We start from the raw sequence: 22817 nt of genomic DNA on the forward strand, positions 1-22817 counted from the left end.
GGCGGCGGCGGCGGCGGCGGCGGCGGGGGGCGCGTGGCGGCGGCGGCGCGCAAGGACTCGGGTGCGGCCGGGGAGAGGGGGCGGGCGCCCGGGCACCGGCTGGCGCGAGACCCGGAGCGAGGGCGGCGGTGGGGGGAGGGGTGGCGGCGGCTCCACGCGCCCGCGTTGCGTCAGTCGCCCACGGCGGCGGCGGCGGCGGCGGCAGCGGCAGCAGCGGCGGCAGCCCCGCGATCGCTAAGGAATGCGGCGGCTCCGCATAACCATGGGGTCAGAGGTCACGGCTCCAGCCTCCGCTTTCCCGCTCTGCTGAGGGGCAGAGAGAGGACTGGCGGTGGGGCAGGAAGACAAGACGCAGCTTTCCCCTCGGCGCCCGGGTGTGTGCGTGTCTGCCGTGGGTGTGTGTGTGTGTGTGTGAGTGTGTGTGAAGAGTGAGGAGGGGGAGTGTGGGTTTTTTTTTTTTGAACAAAAACAAACCGAAAGGGCTGCTGGGAATTGTAGTCCTGGCTGCCTCTCTGGCCTCCCCCGCTCCGGAAGAATATGGCTGCATGAAACGCTTGGACCACACTTCCCGGCGTACCTCACGGCTCTTTTCCGCCCTCCCCTACTTTCCTCCGCCTCGCGCAGAGCTCTGTAAAGAAGGGGGCCGGGCAGTCGTTCGGGGAAGAGATTGGGCGGAGTATCGCGAGGTGCGGGAACTGGCTGGGAGCCTGAGGCATTCTGGGAGGCGATGCTGGGAAGGGGCGGTGGCTGGGCTCTACAGCCACGTTTAACCCTTTCGGCGCTTCTGGCATCCCAGCAGCTGGGCTGTTAAGGGTGGAGATGGAGAACTGGTGGTAGCTCGACTCCCAGTGTCTACCTAAACCACTTTGTGCCTCTCCCCGCCTAAACCCTTCTCACCGACACTTCACAAAGATGACAAGGGACAGGACTTTCCCTTTTGGTCCTGCCCTAAATGACTCACTGCCGCATAATAATGAGACAATGAGACACTCATACCAGTAAAACGGTTATTCCACGTTTGATGGACGTAAACAGTTCCCCATTTCCTCCTGTGCTTTCATGACACTAATATCGCTATAGGTTTGCAGAAGCTGCACCTGTAGCCTTGAGCATTCTTACCATTTGGCGACTTTCGTGATAATGAGGGGTAAAGAACTTGGACTTTGGGACCATACTGACCAGAATGCACTTGAGGCCTTTTTAAAGGTGGTACCCTGAAGAGAACACAGGACCTGGAATCAAGTGGACCTACACTGGAAACCTGGCTAAGTGACTCCCTGGGTACCTAAAAGTAGGGGTCAATTTCTCTGAGCCTCAGTTTTTTAATCTACATTAGTCTAATACCTCACAGCACTACTGGGATTAAAGTTAACATAAAACACTTGGCAAATTGGAAGAGGGTGTGAAGGGGGACCCTGACATTAGATCCATATAATTTGGCTCCTGGTATAGAACAAGTGTTTAATAATTAGTATAAGCTCAGAGACAATGGACAATGGACTTAGCTCTCTGAGCCTTGCTTGCAGAGTATGAAATGAAATGGGGCCGCCTGGGTGGCTCAGATGGTTGAGCGTCTGCCTTCGGCTCAGGTCATGATCCTGGAGTCCTGGGATCGAGTCCCACATCGGGCTCCCTGCTCCTTGGGAGCCTGCTTCTCCCTTTGCTTCTCTCTCTCTCTCTCTCTGTCTGTCTCTCATGAATAAATAAATAAAATCTTTTAAAAAAAATGAAATGAGGTTCAGAATACGAAACACATAGGTTTTCTGTACTTATTTGTCCAGAAACATTCCTAAAATCAGTTTTAAGCTGGATTAATGAGGAGCTCTTAAAAATTAGGGAAGCAGGGGCGCCTGGGTGGCTCAGTCATTAAGGGTCTGCCTTCGGCTCAGGCCATGATCCCGGGGTCCTGGGATCAAGCCCCGCATCGGGCTCTCTGCTTCTCCCTCTCCCACTCCCCCTGCTTGAATTCCCTCTCTTGCTGTCACTCTGTCAAATAAATAAAATCTTTAAAAAAAAAATTAAGGAGGCAGAGTCAAAGGCCACATTTGAAAGGTTTCCCTGGGGGCACCTGGGTGGCTCAGTCGTTAGGCGTCTGCCTTTGGCTCAGGTCATGGTCCCAGGGTCCCGGGATCGAGCCCCACGTCGGGCTCCCCGCTCTGCGGGAGGCCTGCTTCTCCCTCTCCCACTCCCCCTGCTTGTGTTCCCTCTCTTGCTGTGTCTCTCTCTGTCAAATAAATAAATAAAATCTTTAAAAAAAAAAAAAAAAGGTTTCCCTGGGTGAGGAAAGAACCTTCTCCCTGATGTTAGCACATGGAAGAGCCAGTGCTTAGAGAAGACCCATACTGTGCTGCCTAATCCTAACACCAGGAAATCCAGTGCTCCTGCTTCAATGCTCATCACACAGATGTTCACACCCAATAAACAAAATATTGCAAAGTGAACAGACTGTAGAAGTTTAAATAAAATCTTTCTCCCCTTACTTCACCCTAAGAAGGAGGAGAGGAAGAACAACCCCCTACCACCACCACCACCACGAAATTTTTTTACCTCATTTTTTTAACAAAAGTTTTTTTAATCTACAGCTGACACAGTAACCTTTGACAAGTCATTTGACTTGTTTCCACTGTTTTCTTCTTGAGTAGCTTCACCCTCCTCTGACCCCCGAGGAGTAACTAGAAAAGATTCACTCTAAAACTTACATGTTTAATACAGGCCTTGAGAACAGAATAACGTCCTCTCCAACACACACCCCCCAAACCATCTATGCCCTAGTCCCTGGAACCTATGACTAGGTTACATTCCATTGGGAAATTGACTTTGAAGATAGAATTAAGGACTATAAAACAGCAAGATTATCCTGGATTATTTAGGTGAGCCCTGTATAATCACATGGATCCTTAAAAGCAGAAGAACACAGAAGAGATGCTCTGGAGAGATTCAGAAGAATCGGATTTGAAGTTTGAGAGGAACTCAACCCAGTGTTGCTGGCTTTGAAAGGGGCCAGGAGCCAGGGAATGTAGGCAGCCTCTAGAAGTTGAGAACAAGCCCTGCCAGCAAGTAATACGACCTCAGTTCTAGAACTTCATGGAACGGAATTCTCACAACCTGAATGAGCTTGCAAGCAAGGTATTCCCCCCCTTCCCGCCAAGTCTGCAGAAAGGAATACAATCCTGCCAACACCTTGATTTTAGCCTTATCAGAGAGCCAACTGAACCATACTATATATGGACTTCTGGCCCACAGAAAGCGTAAGATATAAACGGATGTTGTTTTAAGCCACTAAATCTGTGGTAACTTCTTACAGTGGCCAAAAAAAAAAGCTAATACACTGGAAATGCCTTTAATTCTCTCAGCCAATAGTGACTGGCTCTCACAGTTGGGTCAAACCATGGGGGAATCCAGATGTGACTATTTCAAGGCCTCTGCCCTGACAGAATCAAACAGAAACTAATGACATCATAGTTAAGTGTGAAAAGAGTATGTCCAGAGGACTGTACAAAATATGTTGAAAAATTGATTTTAGTCATTAAACCTAAAGTAGCTCTGATTTTTTTTAAGTGAATGAGACTCAAGTTTATTCTGTCGTCAGAAGCACCAAAAAACAAACCTATACATTTTTTTTGGGTGTGTGTTGTTTTTATCACAATGTTCTTATTACAAATTATCTTTGAAGTCAACACAGGTACCACAGGACAGTCTAAGATAAACAGGACTGTATTCAACCCTGCTCTGTTTGGGGATGAGTCACTGTTTTCAAACTGCACAGTTATGAGCAAAGCACACATTCAGGAATTTGAATAACACACCACCAGCAAACCCAGGAATGCCCAAAAGGACAAATACACCTTCTGAACCTCAATATGAGCTAATGGATTGCCAGGGGCTTTTGACCTCAGCAGTCCTGGATTTGAATCTTCCTGCAGTCATTCTCTAGCTGACTGGCCTCGGTGAAGTTCTGAAACCTCTCTTTGACTCAATGCCATCATTTGGACAACATGACACATAAACTCAAAGTGTGGAATTGGGATTAAGTAGGATTTTGTAAAGTGCCTAACACACAGTAGACTCACTAAATGCCAGCTCTCTTTGGCTTGGAGATGGTTTAGTCTGAAGTATAAAAAATGCCTCATTTTAGGGCACCTGAGTGGCTGTTAAGTCGTTAAGCGTCTGCCTTCGGCTCAGGTCATGATCCCAGGGTCCTGGGATCGAGCCCTGCATCGGGCTCCCTGCTCTGCGGGAAGACTGCTTCTCCCTCTCCCAATCCCCTTGCTTGTGTTCCCTCTTTCGCTGTGTCTCTCTCTGTCAAATAAATAAATAAAATCTTTAAAAAAAATGCCTTATTTTTATACTTCAGCAAACAAAGCTCTGGAATAGAGTTTGCCACTCTAACAAATGTTCTCTTCCAATAATTCTGTCTCCATTTTCAAATGAAGTTGAGGTTCAGATGTCAAATTCCCTCCCCCAGGTTCCAGATGATTAAATGAGATCACATTTACTAAACTTCCAGAATAGCAGATGATCACCAAATGTGTATTTTTCCTCTCCCTCCCACATTTCATTTCTTTGTATGATTTTTGGTTTAATTGTGCTCGTGTTAGCATCTTGGGTTCATCATCAAACAGCCCCCCACAACATCTGGCACAGTCTTTGCACAGGGCAGGCACTCATTCTGTTGAATAAATGACCTTACTCAATAATTACTTTATTGGACAAAATCCCTGAGGATTTACTTCCCACTGAAGAGCCCGAAATAGTTATTTGGAACGTGCCCAAGCAGAACTGGAAAAGACTGAGGCAAGATTTCACCCGAACATATCTATGCAAATTATAAAGATGCTCAGGAATAAAGACTTCATGACCTCCCTGTTGTCTTTGGGCACAGAATTGGCCCACATGATGGGGAGCCCCAACTCACCTCACCTGCCCTTCACCATCATTTAAGTCCACTCCTGTTTTTCAGTCTCCCTTGATACTAAAAAAAAGGTGTTTAAATTTCATTTACCCCACCAAAATGTTAATAATAGTTACTTCTGGGTTGTAAGACTGAAGTCAGTTTGGGGTGCCTGGGTGGCTCAGTTGTTAAGCGTCTGCCTTCAGCTCAGGTCATGATTCCAGGTCCTGGGATCGAGCCCCACATCAGGCTCCCTACTTGGCGGGAAGCCTGCTTCTCCCTCTCCCACTCCCCCTGCTTGTGTTCCCTCTCTCGCTGTGTCTCTCTGTCAAATAAATAAAATCTTTAAAAAAAAAAAAAGACTTAAGTCAGTTTTTGGTTTTCTTTTTTTCCTACAAAGTATTACATTTTTTTTAATTGAAAAAAAATCTTTTTTCATTTAACCACAAAACAGAGCATTTAGATTATGGTGGCAGATGTAATGTTTTTCACTTCTTTATACCAGTCTGTATTTTCCAAATCTTCTAGAATGAGTATATGCTATTCATATATGAGTATGTTGAAAAAATTAAAGTTTTAATTCTCAACAGTGTGAGGACATCTTTAATAATAATTCTTCCTTTCATTTACTTAAAAAGATTTGTGGGACCCCCTAAAATGGCCTCAAAGGATGACCTGACCTAGTTTTTACCAAAATTGTGGAAAATATCAGCCCTCTGCCAGATTCTTTAAGGTTTTCAGATGGAGATTTCAAGACCTCACTAAGGAGCCCATCCCAATTTTTAATCTCTCTTAATGCCAGAGAGATGTACTCCTTCCTACTATAAATCTTTCTGGGCTCAATTGAAGCCATTTTGTCTTTCTCTGCAAAGAAGGAAAAGAAACTTTAAAGTGCATTTTAACAACAAAATTCTAAAAGTGCTGGTGCTAATGTGATGATTGATAGATGTGTTATTTCTTCGTTTTCAATGTTTTATAATGAAAACAGCTTACACCCTGCCCCAAATGGCTTTTCTTCCTCCCCTTCTTGAAGGATCGCTAATGTCTGTGTGTGAAGTTAAAGGCTTAGATAAATGGCTTTCACAGGCTTAGCTGTATCACAACTGCCCTGCGAGGTGAGTGAGTAAAATGGCAGAGCCAGTAGAGCAAAGTAAATTTCCCAAGATCCCACAGTTGTGCTGCAGTCAAGACTTAGACCCAAACTCCTCATTCCAAACTCCTAAGGCACTGGTAGCCAGCCTCCAAAACGGCCCACAGTGATTCCCAATCCTGATTATTCACATCCTTTTTAGTCCCCACTTGGAAGAGGGCTGAACTGTGGACCCAAAGGGATATTTTGGAAATAACTGTGGGTGGCTTCTGGGGCTGGGTAATAAAAGACACGGCAGCTTCTGCCTTGTTCTCTGGGGGAAGCCAGCCACCATGTCATGAGGACACTCAGGCAGCCTTATGGAGAGGTCCACATGGCAGTAGCCCCAGACAAGCTTTCAAATGACTTCAGCCTTTGCCAACATCTTGACTGCAACCTCATGAAAGATTCAGAGCCAGAATCACCCAAATACAGTACTTCTGGATTCCTGACCCACAGAAACTGTATGAGATAATAAATATTTACTGTTTGTTTTTTTAATATTTACTGTTTTAAGGCACCGCATTTTGAGGTAATTTGTTACATAGCAGTAGGTAACTATCACAGACATAGTACCTCCCTTCTGAGTGGTTCTTAAATTTTGTGACGTCTACTAAAAAGCATAGGACCCTCTTTCCAGATAAATTTTACCCAGACCCAATGGCACAGGGCCTGACACAGAGTGGGGGCTCGTAGGTTGCTGAATGGATTCATTCAAGCAGGATGAGGTGCTAAGGCTGGTCTGCAGGGGAGGAGGAGCAAGAGAGGGGTGCAGAGTCATCCTGGATGCCTCCCTGACTGTTTCTTCCAACAAGGCTTTCCCTGCTGCCCTATACTCATTGGGTCTTTTACACTCCCATAGCACGCAATGCTTCCTTCAAACTATAATGAGGAAAAATAGAATTCACCCTTGACGTTGGTGATGACGTCTTCAATGTCTGCTTCTGAATTAGACTGTCAGCCAGATGAGGTCAGGGACTGTAGGCCTATTTACTGCCCTGCCCTCTGTCCCCGAAGAGAGGCTCCTCTATCCGAGAAAACAGTAATACAGCATCGAGCACCTTCTTTCATTGTCATGGATAAGCTCCTACCGGGAGGTAAGCTCTGTGCTGAGCCCTGGGCACTAACGGCCCAATTAGACACAGTTCTGCTATGACATAGATTGGATTACAAGTGATGGCAAACCAATGTGGTAAGGGCCCTAGCTATAGGAGCCTGGGGCAGAGGGATCCTCTTGCAGCTGAGAGAAGAGGATGCCCCAAAGCTGACACTAAACAGGGGAGAAAGTATTTCCTACCTCAACACTTACAGCTACTTTGGGTGCAAAATAAACATTTAGAAATGAACAACTAGATACAGAGAACAGATTGGCGGCTGCCAAAGGTGGGGGTTGAGAGGTAGGCAAAATGGGTAAAGGTGACAAACTTCCAGTTATAAAACAAGACGTGGGGACGAAGTATACAGCATGGTGACTACAGTTAACAATACTGTCCTGTATATTTCAAAGTTGCTAAGAGAGTAGATCATAAAAGTTCTCATCATAAGAAAAAACTTTGTAACTGTGTGGTGACGGATGTTAACTAGACTTATTGTGATGATTGTTTCTCAATAGGTACAAATACCAAATCATTCTGTTGTACACCTGAAACTAATTTAATGTTTCGTGTCAATTGTATCTCAATTTTGAAAAATGAATAACTTTCGGGGCGCCTGGGTGGCTCAGTTGGTTAATCGACTGCCTTCGGCTCAGGTCATGATCCTGGAGTCCCGGGATCGAGTCCCACATCGGGCTCCCTGCTGAGCAGGGAGTCTGCTTCTCCCTCTGAACCTCTTGCCTCTCATGCTCTCTATCTCTCATTCTCTCTCTCTCTCAAATAAATAAATAAAATCTTTAAAAGAAAAATGAATAACTTTCTTATGGACTAATAATAATCCCCTTTGAACATAATGGTGGATAAAAGAGCCCATTCACAAGAACAGTAACAACAACAAAAAACTTCCACCATTTGGAAATAAAGTTAACATAAAATGTGCACATCTTATATGGAGAAAGCTATAAACTCTACAAAGGAGCGTAAAATCTGAACCAATAAAGATCACAGCTGGCCTTACATTGGAAGACCCTATAACATGTGGATATTAATTGTCCCAAAATTAGCCTATCAAGTAAATGTCATCCCAGTCAAGATCCCAGTGACCCTAAAATTCAACTGGAAAAACAGATGCATCGTTTTCACAACAAAAGGGCCCACATTTACCATTTACAATGTGCCAGACCCTATCTCATAGACTTGCTATGCCTCATTTCAGCTCATCTTCCAAAAATACCATAAGGAAGGTACCATTACTATCAACATTACACAGATGAGGAAGCAGAGGTTCAGAGGGAAAAAAAATAACTTGCCCAAGATCACACAGCTAGTGAGCGGCTGACCTGGGATTAAAGCTCAGACTGGCTGAATGAACCCAATTTCTATGAATTTAACCACTCTGCCCTACTGCCCCAAAAAAGTTTGAAGATTAGTGAGTTGGGACTTGTTCTACCAGATATTAAAATGCATTAGGTAGCTATGCCAACTAAAACAGTGCAATTTTGACAAAAGAAAAAACAGACCAATTAAACTGAACAGAGAGTAGAGAAATAGAACCCGAGTGTATAAGGAACTGTGGTGTATGATAAAGGTAACATTTCAAGTTAGTGGAGAGAAGATGGAAGGCAATAAACAGCACAGCACCACTGGGTAGCCATTTGGAGAAAAAATCTACCTCGATCAAAGATTTGTATGTCATGAAAGAAACAAAGTATTGAAAGAAAAAAACAAGTGAATATTTTCATAATCCTGGAACTGGAGGTATTTCTAAACATGCTATAAAAGTTAAAAAAAGACGCATCAAGTGAAATTGATAGATTTGACTACTTACAATTAAAAGTGCATATATAGCAACAAAACACCATACGCAAGGTTAAAGACCAACAACGAAGTGGGGGAAATATTTGTCACATATACAACAAAGAGTTAAGATTCCTAATAAACAGAATTCTTAAAGGTCAATAGGAACACCTCAATAGGAAAATGGTCAAATAACAATGGCCTAAGTGGGCAATTAACAAAAGAAGAAAGACAAATGGAAGTAAATACTTGAAAAGATTGTCAATCTCATTAGTAATCCTGGAACTACAGGCCTGAGATACCATTTTTTTTTTTTTAAGATTTATTTATTTAGGGGCGCCTGGGTGGCTCAGTCGTTAAGCGTCTGCCTTCCGCTCGGGTCATGATCCCGCGGTCCTGGGATCTGGGAGCGAGCCCCGCATCGGGCTCCCTGTTCAGCAGGAAGCCTGCTTCTCCCTCTCCCACTCCCTCTGCTTGTGTTCCCCCTCTCGCTGTGTCTCTCTCTGTCAAATAAATAAATAAAATCTTAAAAAAACAAAAGATTTATTTTTTTATCTGAGAGAGGAAGAGAGTGGTGGGGGAGCAGATGGAGAGGGAGAGAGAGTCTGAAGCAGACACCCTGCTGAGCATAGAGCCTGTTGCAGGGTTCAAACTCACGACCCCGAGATCATGACCTGAGCAGAAATCAAGAGTCAGCAGCTTAACTGAGCCACCCAGGTGCCCCTAGATACCATTTTTCAATAGAGCAGACTGACAAAGGTTAAAAAGCCTGGCAGAATCCAGTGTGAGCAAGGAAGGATATTGGGAAGACAAGCACAATTTCTGCACTGTTGGTGGGAGTGCAAATTCACACAGTCATTTTGGGAGGCAGTTTAGCAGTATGTAAACAGATTATAATGGGAAAAGTCTTTGATCTAGTAATCTCACTTACAGAGATTTATCCCAGAGAGGGAATTAAACAAGTGAATCTATACACAAGCACAATGATCTATGTACAAGTTTGCTTAATACAGCATTGTATAAAATAGTAAAAATCTGGAAGTGACTTCAGTGACTATCAATAATGTTAAATAAATTCTGATATTCCATAAAATAGTTTACCTGGCAGCCACTAAAAATGATATGTCTATATTTATGAACTGGACATATGTCCAGAATATATTATTGAGTAAAAACTGGACAGGTGTGTACTATGAACCCATGTATATTATGAAGATCAAACTAAAAGTTTATATAAGGAGTTATCTAAAAGATTGGCCATCAACTAGTTATGGTTAATGGAATTTTCAGTGATTTGTCATTACTTCTTTAAATGTTTCTATATTGCTTGAATTTTTTGTCATCAGAATATATAATTCTTATAATCAGACTATTCAATAAAGCTCACTGCATTTTGGTTTAAAAATAGCACTTAACTGAACATCTATTATACGGCCTAGAAATGTTTCATTATCACGTTTATTCCTTACCTCAACCCGACAAGGAAGGTATTATTCAATCATTTTACAGGAAAGAAGACAACTCAAGGCTCAGAAAGGTTAGGCAACCTGTGCTGGATGTATCAGGATGTGAACACAGTTCTGGTTGACATAGAACTCTCTCGATAATGCTGCATTGTTACTGATAACTAATACTGCTACTGCTATTTAATAATATATGCCTCTTATTATATGCCTAGTAAGTGCCAGGCATTTGATGGATTCCCAAAGCAACAGGGTTGGTGTTAACCCTCCCACCAAGGTGCAATAGCTTGCTGCAGGTAATAAGTGCTAACCCAGGTTTATCCAGCTCCAAAACCTCCCTGCTCCATTTTGCCACATTTCTCGCTGATCTAGTGGCATACGGTCTTCACCTTGAGACATTATTTGCCCTGAGGTCTTTGCTCCTCCATATGTCCTTACATCTCCATCTTGTATGTAGCTCTTTAGTTTGATTGTGCTTAAATACAGATTACTCATTTGACCATAATGCAAATGTTTACTTTTACTGTGTAGTAGTTAAGCAAGAATGCTGTGAAGTCTTAATTTATCTGCTAACTTTATCACCCAGCTTAGAAGCCTTCAGGGTCTCCCTTGGCTGAGGAAAACCAAGGCTGCCCACTCCTCCAGTCTGGCTCTCCTCTGTCTAGCCTCTGGGCTCCCTCCCTCTGCCCTCCTGACCACACCCTGACTGCTTAATAGCCCCAGCACCCACCAAAAGTGGCAGTCACTAAATGCTGGCGAAAAGAAGAAAGAAAGCTCTACACCGTAAGAGACACGGATTTCAAGCAGGCAATTCGAGAGGGGCCTTGGAGGCTGAATGATACGTGATTGAGCAGAGAGGAGTTAATGAATGAAGGCAACATGCTCACAGTCTGTCACCTGGAGTCCTACCTCTATGCTGCGCTGCCTGGCTTTACAAAGTGCTGTCACAGCGTGACTGTGATAGCTACCATTTATGGAGTGCTTGCCACGGGCCAGCCACCGGGTGTTTTACATAGGCTCTTCTTTGTGTGTATTTTATTTATTTTGATGATTATTATTCTTATGATGACTCTTTACTTTCTGCCTCTCTCCACTAGTTCCATAAAGCTCTAGGAGGGCAAGGTTTTCTCCCTGTTGTGGTCACAACAGTGCCTGGCAAATATGTGGCTCAGGAGGTCACCAAATCCTCCCCAGAGCCCTGTGAAGTAAGAATGACTTTTACTGAGGAGCCTGAGTGGCTCAGTCGGCTGGGGGTCGGACTCTTGGTTTCTTGGTTTTCTGCTCAGGTCATGATCTGAGGGTCGTGGCATGGAGCCCCGCCTCAGACTCTGTGCTCAGCCGGAAGTCTGCTTCTCCCTCCCCCTCTCCCGGCTCCCTGCTTGTGCGCATGCGCGCTCTCTCTCTACAATTAAAAAAAAGAATGACTCTTACCTCCACTTTACAGATGAGCAACTCGAGGCTTAGATGCAACAAGCGACTTTTGCAAAGGTATAGATCCAATAAGAGGACTACACTAAAAATAGATCCGTGGACTCTCTCTCCATGACCTCTGCAATCATCTGGATTCAGAAATATCCATTCCTAGCCTTGAAGTTGGGAGTCACCTCCAGTCTGCAGAACTCCTTAACTGACTAACAATGATAACAACAGGGCAACAATTACCAGTCGTTAAGCTCTTGCTACATACCAGGCACTGTTCCCAGCGACTCACAGCAATTTGGAAACTAATTGCGATGACCCCTTTCTGACAGCTGGGGAATCTGAGGCCCTAGGGAGGTTAAGAAACTTTGCCATAATCACAAAGCTAGTGAATGATGAGTTCAGAATTCACAATTCAGCAATGTGGGTCCAGGGCCTACGCTGTTCACCACTGCCCGTGCTGCCTCAGTAAGATGATGGACCAAGAGCCAGCAGCGGGGACGGCTGACATCCCCAAAACACTCACCAAGGTCAAGGGCGGTCTGCTTGGTCCGTTAGGCATGTCCTCACGTGTCTCTTCATGTTTTCCTTTAAACCTCGCAATCACCCTGTGAAGTTACAGATGAGCAAACTGGGGTTCTGAGACCCAAAAAGAGCGAGACCTTGACAGAAAATAGATCAGTGGCTGCCTGACGCTCTGCAGTTGGGAGCAAATGCGGAGTGGCTGCATTTGGTGCAGCCGGGCGATGAAAAGGTTTTAAAATTAATGGTGGTGATGGTTGCACAGCTCTGTGAATGCACTCAAAAGCAGTGAATGATACACTTGCAATGGTGAGTTATATCTTAATCAAGTCTTTTATTTTGAAAGTGGGGAGGACACAGGGGAGGAAGAGGCAGTGGTGGAATTTCCACTGGCTTCAGATCAAACACCCTGGAACCACTGGTACCACCGCGGCCTTTTCTAGTTCTCTCACTTCGCGCATCCAGTTACCAGAAATCAACACACACCCTGAGGCATCTCCTTCTCCTCTCCTCTCCTAGCACCTGGTCCAAGTCATGGCCCCTCACCCCAACTACTGCATCCCTTCAAGCAGTCCCCCCGCCTTGCCCCCTTGCTCGCTCCCTCTGTTCTCCACAAAGCTGCCAGAGAGATCTGTTTAAAGCATTCCTGTCAGATTTCCCTCTTTTGCTTAAAAGCCTCCAATGGTCCAAAAAATAAAATTCTTACAATTCAGAGCTGGCCCCTGGCCACCTTTCCAACTCACTGCTCACCAGCCCCTCTCGCCTCCTTGCTGTCCCCAAACACACTCCCACCTCCGGGCCTCTGCACTGTGGGTCTTTTCCCTGGAATACTTTTCCTCCGGGTTCCAGATACCCACATGCTTGCTCCCAAATTTCACTCAGGGCTCTGCTCAAATGTTGCGTATCACCACTGCAGAGAAGCCTTCCCTGACTTCCCGATCTAACCCAGCTCCCACCTCCCTCCCCCAGCTTGGCACTCTCATTAGACCTGCCTTGTATTCCTTCAGAGCACTTCTGACCACCCAACATAACACATACTTTTTTGTTGTTTAAGTAAACTCTACCCCCAATATGGGGCTCAAACTCACCACTCCGAGACCAAGACATGCTCTCCCAACTGAGCCAGCCAGGTGCCCCAACACATACTTCTTTGTTAACCATCTGTCTCCACCACTAGAATGTGACATTCCCGGGCGCAGGGGCTTCATCCTGGAACCCTAGGGCTACAACAATGGCTAGAGCATAGTAGATAATAAAAAAATGAATAAATTAATCTAATGCCAAAGCTTTGGCTTCTCTCGCCACTTCTCAGATAATCCAACAAAGAGACTGATCACTGCGTTTAACACGCTCTTTACTCAAATCTATGACCCCCTCTGCATCCCATCAGAGGTACCACTGACAACCTGGACTTGGACTTATTTGTGAATGGCAATCATTCCCTACCAGACTGGGAGCTCTAGAAGGGCAAGGTCCCAAGCTGTAGCCCATGACACCTGGTGCAGACTTGAACAGCATACTTAAATCCTTTGTTGACTGGATAAAGAAGAGAAAGTTCCAAACCAACAGCAATTTAACTTCTCTCTTCTCAAACGCAGCAAAGGGACTACCTTCCAGCCCACTGCACTGAAAAATGCCTCAGCCCCATTCCTAGGAAACTAAGACCTGGAAGTCAAGTTCAAGTGCTTCTTGGAATTCCTTGGGTAGCGAGCTGTGCCAGGGAAAGCTCCCTGCAGAATGGAATTTGCCAGCCGAGCCCAGAAAAACCTGTGTGAACAGCAGGCAAACTTAAAGCAGCACTTAGTGAAATTGCTTTCCGTTATCTCAAAGAAAATAATAGCATACGAGTCTGGCTTAAGGAGAAAATGCTCAAGTGTAAATAGGGCCATGTTTCTCACACACACACACACACACACACACACACACGCAGGCCTTCAAGGACTCTCTGTCTTCAGGCTGTGCCATGAAGTCAAGACCATTCCCAAGCCCAGTTACTCTCATTCCCGTCACTCTCTGGTTCCCTAATCCCCAAGAGCTCCTTCATGTTGTTCCCTTTGTCTGGCATGCTCCTTCCTCCTTCCCAGGTGGGTAGAACCCTACCCATTTCACAGAGCACAGCTCATATGCTGTCTCCTTGGCAAAGCCTTGCTCCACCTCTCCTTCCTGGAGTGGCACATCACCGCTTCCTCTGCCAGAAAATACTGTTAGCTGTAGATGTCAGCACCCATCCAACCAACTCTTATATATAAGTGTCAAACTTGGAGAACACTATAGGACATGCCCTCAGGGAACTTACAGTCTGGTAGGGGAGAGGAAAGCAAACAAAACAGAACAAAACAAAACAATCATAATCGTAAGTTGGGAAAAGGGCTAAGAGGGAAACAAGATGATAGGATACCATACAGTCGGGTGGAGATGGGGAGAAACCAGAATGGATGGTTTCTTGGCAGAGGTGACATTAAACTGATACCTGATGGATGAGTAGGAGGTAGCCCACCAAAGAGTAGGGAGAAGTTTCCAGAAAGAGGACACAGCACATGTGAAGGTGCCAAGGCATGAAAGCAATTGGCACAACCAACGAACCAAAAGGAGGGCTGTGTGGCTCCAGCTTCGAAGGGCTGGGAGAGCGGTGTGAGGAGAGGCGGCAGGCATTCTCACAGGTCCTAATCACTCTGAACTGTGTCCTCGATGGTCATGAGAACATTCTACTTCTCCTCATCTCCAGTGCAAAGCAAGACACCTGGAGCAAAACAGGCATTCAACAAGTTCCTGAGGGCTACACTGCCCCTAGAGATGTGAGTGAGCAACCTCTCTCTCTGCCCATTCCCCCACTCCAAAAGCTAGTCCCCAGTTGGCTCATCTAACCGAAGCACCCGGCGATGGTTAACCACAATTCTGGTGATGGAAACAGAGGTCAAAACAGGAGCAGCTGCAGGAGCTACAGTTACGTCCTTGACAAATGCTACTGACAACCCAGCTGACAGATGTGACTACCACATGATCCTTGGAGACCAGATTCTCAGGGTAAACTTCAATCAGATGGCAACTCTAGTACAAGAGGGCTTGCCAAAATCACATGCCCAAGACTTAAGCCATTAGCGTGAAGTTCAAAATACAGTTTCCAAGGTCAACTGTTATTATTCACAACACCCTGACAACCAAATATATATTTTTTTCTTCCATTCAACAACCAAACCTTTGATTCTCTGGACACCAAGAATTCTGACCCTTCCGGAGTCAGCACAGACTCCACAAGTTAAGGGCTCAGTCCCACGAGATTGCCTCGCTTCCGATGCCTGTTTAAAGTCTCAGGCTGCCACTTGTATTTCCAGCCAACGGTAAACGGGCTATAAGTTAGGGGTTCCTACGACCCACTCCTCAAGTTCGATCATCACTAGAACAGCTCACAGAACTCAGGGGAGTGTTTTAGTTTACTATTACCAATTTATTATAAAGGATGCAACTCAGAAACAGTCAAATGGAAGAGATACACAGTGCAAGGTATGGGGGGGAGGGGTGTGGAGCTTCTGTGCTGTCTTTGGATGTGCCACCCTCCCAGCGCTTCAATGTGTTCACCAACCTGGAAGCTCTTGGAATTCCCATCATTTAGGGGCTTTTACCGAGGCTAATTGGTGATTAACCCAATCCAGTTCCTCCCTCCTCCCAGGAGGTCAGCAGGTGGAGCTGAAAGTTCCAAACCTCTAGTCACAAGATTGGTTCCTCTGGCAACCAGCCCCCATTCAGAAGCTATCTAGGGACCCACCTAGAGTCACTTTATTAGCATAGGTTCAGGCAGGGTTGAAAGGGGTTTGTCAGGAATACCAAAAAATCCTATCAACCTCTGTCACTCAAGAAATTCCAAGGGTTGTAGAAGCTCTTCAGGGACAAAGACCAAACATGTATTTCTTACTGAATCACACAAGGCTTGTGTAGTTTCTTGATTTTTTGTTTTAAAGAACAACCCAGCAGATGAGAAGACAACTTGGTGGTCACAGGAATTTCCAAGTTGCCCAGCCGCCCTGCCCTATACCTCCCTTATGAATTAGCCCCTGGCCTATCCAGAATTCTGTCACTTTCAAGAACACACTCATAATTCTTCAAATCACATTTTGAACTCTTGCTTTCTGGCTAATGGATTTTGAATTATTCTAAACTAATAATTATTCAGGCTAAGCCAAGCTACGCTCTTTAACTCTTTTTGGAAGGAAAGGGGGTTATGGGAACATTACACATAGTTTGAGAGCATCTTATGAAGAAACACAATTAAGAATCCTTTGCCTAAGTCACATAGGATGCTATTCTTCCTAGGCTTTTTTTTTTTTTAATTTTATTTATTTATTTGAGAGAGAGAGAGAAACAGCATGAGAGGGGAGAAGGTCAGAGGGAGAAGCACACTCGCTGCCGAGCAGAGAGCCCGATGCGGGACTCGATTCCGGGACTCCGGGATCATGACCCGAGCCGAAGGCAGTTGCCCAACCAACTGAGCCACCCAGGCGCCCCTTCCTAGGCTTTTTAAATTTGTTGGTTTTTTGTTTTTTTTTTTTAAAGTCCTATGCTGCAGTTTTTTCCCTAATAGTTCTCCGTGCTTCCCTATAGTGAGGGTAAAAAGGACCGGAGATGCCTTCCTATGAAATTCTGCTTCAAGACCTTCACAGACTCCACCCGCCCCCACACCCAACCTTTTACCCAGCTAACCTCTCATCCTTCTTGTTTGTTTGTTTGTTTTTAAAGATTTTATTTATTTATTTGAAAGAGAGAGTAAGCACAAGAGTGGGGTGAGGGGCAGAGGGAGAGGCAGACTCCCCACTGAGCAGGGAGCCTGATGCAGGGCTCAATCTCAGGACCTCAGGATCACACCCTGAGCCAAAGCAGACACTTAACCAACCAAGCCACCCAGGTGCCCCCCCCCCCTTTTTAAGTGAGCTCTACACCCAAAGTGCAGCTTGAACTCACAAACCTGAGATCAAGAGTCACATGCTCTACCGACTGAGCCAGCCAGTGCCCCAAACCTCTCATTCTTCTTTTTTTTTAAAGATTTTATTTATTTATTTATTTATTTGAGAGAGAATGAGAGATAGAGAGCACGAGAGGGAAGAGGGTCAGAGGGAGAAGCAGACTCCCTGCTGAGCAGGGAGCCCGATGCGGGACTCGATCCCGGGACTCCAGGATCATGACCTGAGCCGAAGGCAGTCGCTCAACCAACTGAGCCACCCAGGCGCCCCAAACCTCTCATTCTTTAGATCTCACTGTAAATGCCATTTCTTCAGAAAGCCCTTCCCTTACTTACCCACCCAATCTCAATTAGGACCCTCTTAGTCTCCTATAATATGCTATAATATCACTTCATAATTTGTCATAATTTATAATTGTCATTTGTCATAATTTGGGATGTCATAATTTATAATTGTACACTTTTGTGCATTCTGTTAACATTTATCCTGCCTTCCTCCTCATTAAAGGACAAGCTCTGTGTGGGTGTCCAGAACAGTGTGGCACATAGTAGGTGCTTCACCTATATTTGTTAAATGGTTAGCAGCTTTTCTGTAAAGGCCTAGGATTTTCTTTTTTTTTTTTTAAAGATTTTATTTGACAGAGACAAAGCGAGAGAGGGAACACAAGCAGGGAGAGTTGGAGAGGGAGAAGCAGGCTTCCCGCAGAGCAGGGAGCCTGACGCGGGGCTCGATCCCAGGACCCTGGGATCATGACCGGAGCTGAAGGCAGACGCTTAACGACTGAGCCACCCAGGCGCCCCAAGGCCTAGGATTTTCTAAACATGGTATGCCCAGTCATAGCTTCTAGTTTCTTGGGATACAAACTATTCATGGAGTCTTCTGAACACAGGGCCACGTCACAACAATAACCACATTTTTAAATGGCTGCTATAGTCCACATACTTGTGTGCTGTTGCTTTAAATGCATTGCTAATCTTCACAACGGCCCTGTAAGGTGGGGATTTCTACCCTATTTTATAGACAAGGACACCAAGGTTCAGAGAGGGAAATTAAATTCCTCGCAGTCACATAGCTAGAAAGCAAACAATCAGAACTCAAACCCAGCTCAGAGTCCAGGGTCTGTGCCCCTTCTTCTCAATCTCCCGGGGGTACAGTCCAATAGGCCTGAGCACATGAGAGACCACGAGAGCAACATGTGGCCCGTTTCTGGTATTTCTTTTTTTTACCTGATGGTAAATAACATATTTTTGTGTTTAAAAAAAAAAGGACACATTTTAAAGTATAATATGGAATGAACTTAAAAGAAATTTTGAACGCAAAACACGGAAGTTAAAAGAAATGCCATGCCTGTTGCCCAGGCCTACCTCAGGAACCTCCATGGAAAAACATGAAAAGCACTTATTTGTCACTCTTTCTTCATTTTATGTCCCTTTACCTTGTTGCTGTTTTTTTTTTTAATGCCAGCCTTCCAACTCAGTCTTCATTTTCCACTCCCACCCCCCTTTCACTAGAAAAATTTAAACATTGAAAGAAAATGGCAGTGTGTCGGCCACGGGCATGTCATTTTCAAAAGCGTTAGTCATTTATGAGGACACCTTTTTGTAGGTACAATAAATCTGATTGATTTTTATTACACATCTTAGTTTAGAATCACTTTTACATTCCTAGACAAAGAGATGATACAAATAAATATCAATTGTAAAACTTAGAGCCCCAAGTATTGGCATATTCTTTGTCTAAAGGTAGCCAAAGAGAAGGTCAAGATCAACAGTAACTCCAAAGAGCCATAAAGCCCACTGCCCCCTGCCTGCCCCAGGATCACTCCTTTCATAAATAACCTCAAAAGCATTTCATTCAAGAAAACAAGGGCAGGGAGAAAGGGAGCAGATTTCCAAACAGCACTGGACCAAACCATGTGCAGTAGACAACAGCCAGGCCCACTGTCCTTATCCAGTTCCCTCTGAGCACTTTGATTATGGCTTTTAGAGTATATTAATAGCCCCATTTTTGTCCACTGATGGTGTTGAGATGGCCCAAGGTGTTGTTTGCAATGAGCCTGGACTGTAAGTGGGAAATGTGAGGCAGAACTGATATCCCATACTAGTGGGGAATCGACACTTCTCAAAAGCTTGGCAACAATTCTACATTCAGTGAGGGAGGCCTTACAAGAGTCAGACAGGAAAAGCAGAGAGTGGCCCAGGCCTGAACTGCAGAACTCTCTGACGCCCTTGGTCATGGAGGTGTGGGTGGTACAATTCAAGCAGCATGCAGGCATTCGATGGGGAACAATCCAACGTTAGGTCAGAGTCTTAAGAAAAGTGCTTCATGCCTATGATTTGTGGCCTTGGGTTCTGAATCCAGGGATCTGGGAGACATGTGACTTTCAAATAGGAAGCCAGATACATTCTTATTGATCAGAGAAAAACGGGGCTTGATGAGGGTTGCACACACAGTCTCAACCTCTTCTCCCAGATGATCTTCTTAGATCCTGTTCAGACTTGCTTCCAGACTTCGCTAGCTGCTCCTGCACGAAGACCCTCAGATGGCTTGGAACATAGCATAACTACAGACATGAAAACCAGGTGGGTCCTCTACACATCTGGCTCAACTCAGAGCCCAAAGCAGCAGCTTTCTGGTAGCAGTGAGACATGCTCCTGTCTGCTCTACTCAAATATTTATCGGATCCATTTTGAGAGAAGAAAAGCACCAGAGACTGCTTGGGGAGGGACAGCTCCACCTCCTCACAGCTGCTCTACCTGGTCTCACAGACTGCCAGACAAACACAGCTGTGTATAAGGCAAGCTTGCTTTAATAATCCTGCCTGCCCACTTGGCTTTCTTCTTTTGCCCTCTTAGAAAAATTCCACAGTCACTCAACCACTCTTGCTCAGAATAGCCACCTCAAGACATCGGTATTAAGGTACAGTGTTATCTGCAGTGTTCAGTTCTCAGATGTACTAGATGAATTATTTTCAGCCTATGGAATTCGGACTAGCTTTGAGGGAATGTGGTGCAAGAGAAAGGTCTAACTGGCAGATAACCATCTTAGACTATCCACCTCATCATTTGGTTCCTATTCAAACAGGTAAATTCTTAATAAATAAGAAGCAGGGTGTGATCCCAAGAAAGATGAGGGAAGGCTCCATTATGCTCTGGGAATTGCTGAAAAGGGCCCTGGGTTTCAGAAAGAATGGAAACTAAAAAGGAGATAAGCTGCCAGATGCCAGATCTCCATTTGTAGAATGCAAAGACATTGCACTTGGTACCTCCTCTTTCCCACGGGTTCTGATCCAGAAATGTGCCCTGGGAACTCAGCAGCTGAGTTAAAATATAACTCAAGGCCCACCTGAGTCGCCACCTTCCGGAGGCACCGTGCCAGCAAGGTGCACCAGTGTGGCAGACCTGAGGACTCCTATTGTCCCCTCAGGCTTGGCTCGTGGACTCAGACACTCACATGGGAGCACTTCCAGCCTGGATTAGTCATCCAATGGGCCTTTAATACAGACAAAGGCAACAACTGCACATTAGCGTATTTCTAAAACTGGGCAAGTCCTTTGTCTCTCTCTTACAGACACACATGGACAAACTCAAAGGACACAGGCACCACTGTGCTTGCACACCCACACACACTTAATGAGCTTCTCTTGGGGGGAAAATGAGTAACATTCACCTAATGACCAACACAAAATGAAGCTTTGAATTTCAATAATACAGAGAACTAAAACTTATAAACCGAACTAGTATACGTAAACGGGAATTCCTAACTCTCTCCTCTGAGCTTATTCAGTCACACAGCCACCCCTGGCCACCACCTTCAGCTCTGCCCACAGGGAGCCACAGTTCTAGCCTCAGGTGAGTGTTCTACGGAAGGCAGGCAGGACCCCTCCGCTCCCATCCATTATACCTTCCTCTCCCACCGCCCCAAGTCCCACATCTCTGTCTCTGCACTGCCTAATCACCCTTAGATGCAGACCGGGAACAAAATGGGGAATTCAAAAGTGCCACTGTATGTCTCATTCCCCCAACTCTTGTCCCATCAGAGAAAACAAAGCCAACCTCCCTTTTCCCATAAAACAGGCCCACGGCTGAACATGCTCTGCGGGCAGAGGATGGGCCCAGGCAGGGACCCTCAGAGGACGTGTGCAAGGGAAAAGATGGTGACAAATGAAGAGTAAAGTGACACAGTGTATGGACATGGCATCAGCTTACAGATTTATGTCATTGACAAGGATGGTCAAGGTTTTAAGGTTTTTAAAGAAGCTGTTTCCCTAAACTCTCCAAGGAGGCAAAGGGAATGTTGTTTCTATTGCTTCACAACATTCTTGGAAAACATTTCCTTATTCAGCAGATCCCAAAGGCCTGTGGAGCCTATCGGGGGCTTGGATCCAAATGAGAATTCTCATTCTACCTACAGGAACAAGCACCTATTCAAGTTCTAGGGCTTTTACTTTTCAACCTCACTGTCATTTTATCCTGAGGCTCCACAGACTTGGTCCTGCTCAGGTGACTCCTGATTCTGCCCTGTTGTTCAACAAGAAAGGAGCCCAGCACAAAGAACAGGCTAGAAAAGGAGAGGGGTGAGGGAGGGAGGGCGAGGGAAGGGAGAGGCAAGGGAGGAGGGAAGCAAGGTCACTGGTCATTCTCTTGCTTTCCATTTCGACTATCACACTTTACCTTACCCATGCATTTCTGAGATGCTAATTAAAGGACATCTCCCAGAGTTGCTGCGTGCCAGATGAGCACCAGCACGTGTCAACCAGATTACGATGGTTAATCTGCAAAGAGGCCAAAGCTTCTCCCCAAGGGCATGGTTCTGAGTTTGGGCTTGAAGTCCTCTCTGCAGGTTTTTGCTCGTCTCTTCTCTCAGAAGGCAAAAGCTATTTACACCCTGGGAGAGGAGGAACTGGCTTTACTTGGGAACCAGTCCTCGAGACTGTGGATAAAGCTGAGATGCAGGGGTTCCTGAGGAAGAGGAGGAGGGTCCCGACTTCCTTCCGCTTTTAGGCCTGCAAAAATCAAGCACATGTTTACATGTCACGTCCCGTCTCCGTCCCCAACACAGATCAGATTCCTTTCTCGCCAAGTACCCTCAGCCTTTCCTCACTGGCCTGAACGTCAGTAGACCTTCAACTGTAAAACCACCAGACCGGCACAGCCTGACCCTCTGTGCATGGCCAGCATGACCTGCCAACCGAGGCGTGACACCTCAGGGAAGGGACCGGCTTCTTGGCAACTGTTCTTCCATTTATATCAGCTCTTCACTGTCTTTTCCGAATTGGTAAAAAAATACTGTTTGCAGGTAGAATTTCTTCCATTTTTCATTTTCACCCATTTGTTGTCCTTAAGCTTCTTTTTTTTTTTTTTCAAGATTTCATTTATTTATTTAACAGAGAGAGACACAGTGAGAGAGGGAACACAAGCAGGGGGAGTGGGAGAGGGAGAAGCAGGCTTCCCACAGAGCAGGGAGCCCGATGCAGGGCTCGATCCCAGGACCCTGTCATGACCTGAGCCGAAGGCAGAGGCTTAATGACTGAGCCATGCAGGCACCCCT

The 22817-nt window shown here is 45.4% G+C and overlaps 1 protein-coding gene across 6 annotated transcripts in view; it reads right to left on the bottom strand.

Annotated features, from left to right (window-relative positions):
- Positions 1-18863: 18863 nt before the first annotated feature.
- Positions 18864-22817, bottom strand: part of KIF3B (kinesin family member 3B) — a 60115-nt gene continuing 56161 nt past the window's right edge. For all 6 annotated transcript variants that reach the window (XM_073880575.1, XM_073880576.1, XM_025875875.2 and 3 more), the window contains one exon: positions 18864-22272. In XM_073880575.1, coding sequence (XP_073736676.1) covers positions 22176-22272 — 97 coding nt within the window. In that variant the 3' untranslated portion in view covers positions 18864-22175. The remainder of the gene's footprint in view (positions 22273-22817) is intronic.

This window comes from Callorhinus ursinus, unplaced genomic scaffold (genome assembly GCF_003265705.2).
Source record: "Callorhinus ursinus isolate GAN/ISIS: 27379988/994484 unplaced genomic scaffold, GSC_fseal_2.0 scaffold38, whole genome shotgun sequence".
NCBI lineage: Eukaryota > Metazoa > Chordata > Mammalia > Carnivora > Otariidae > Callorhinus > Callorhinus ursinus.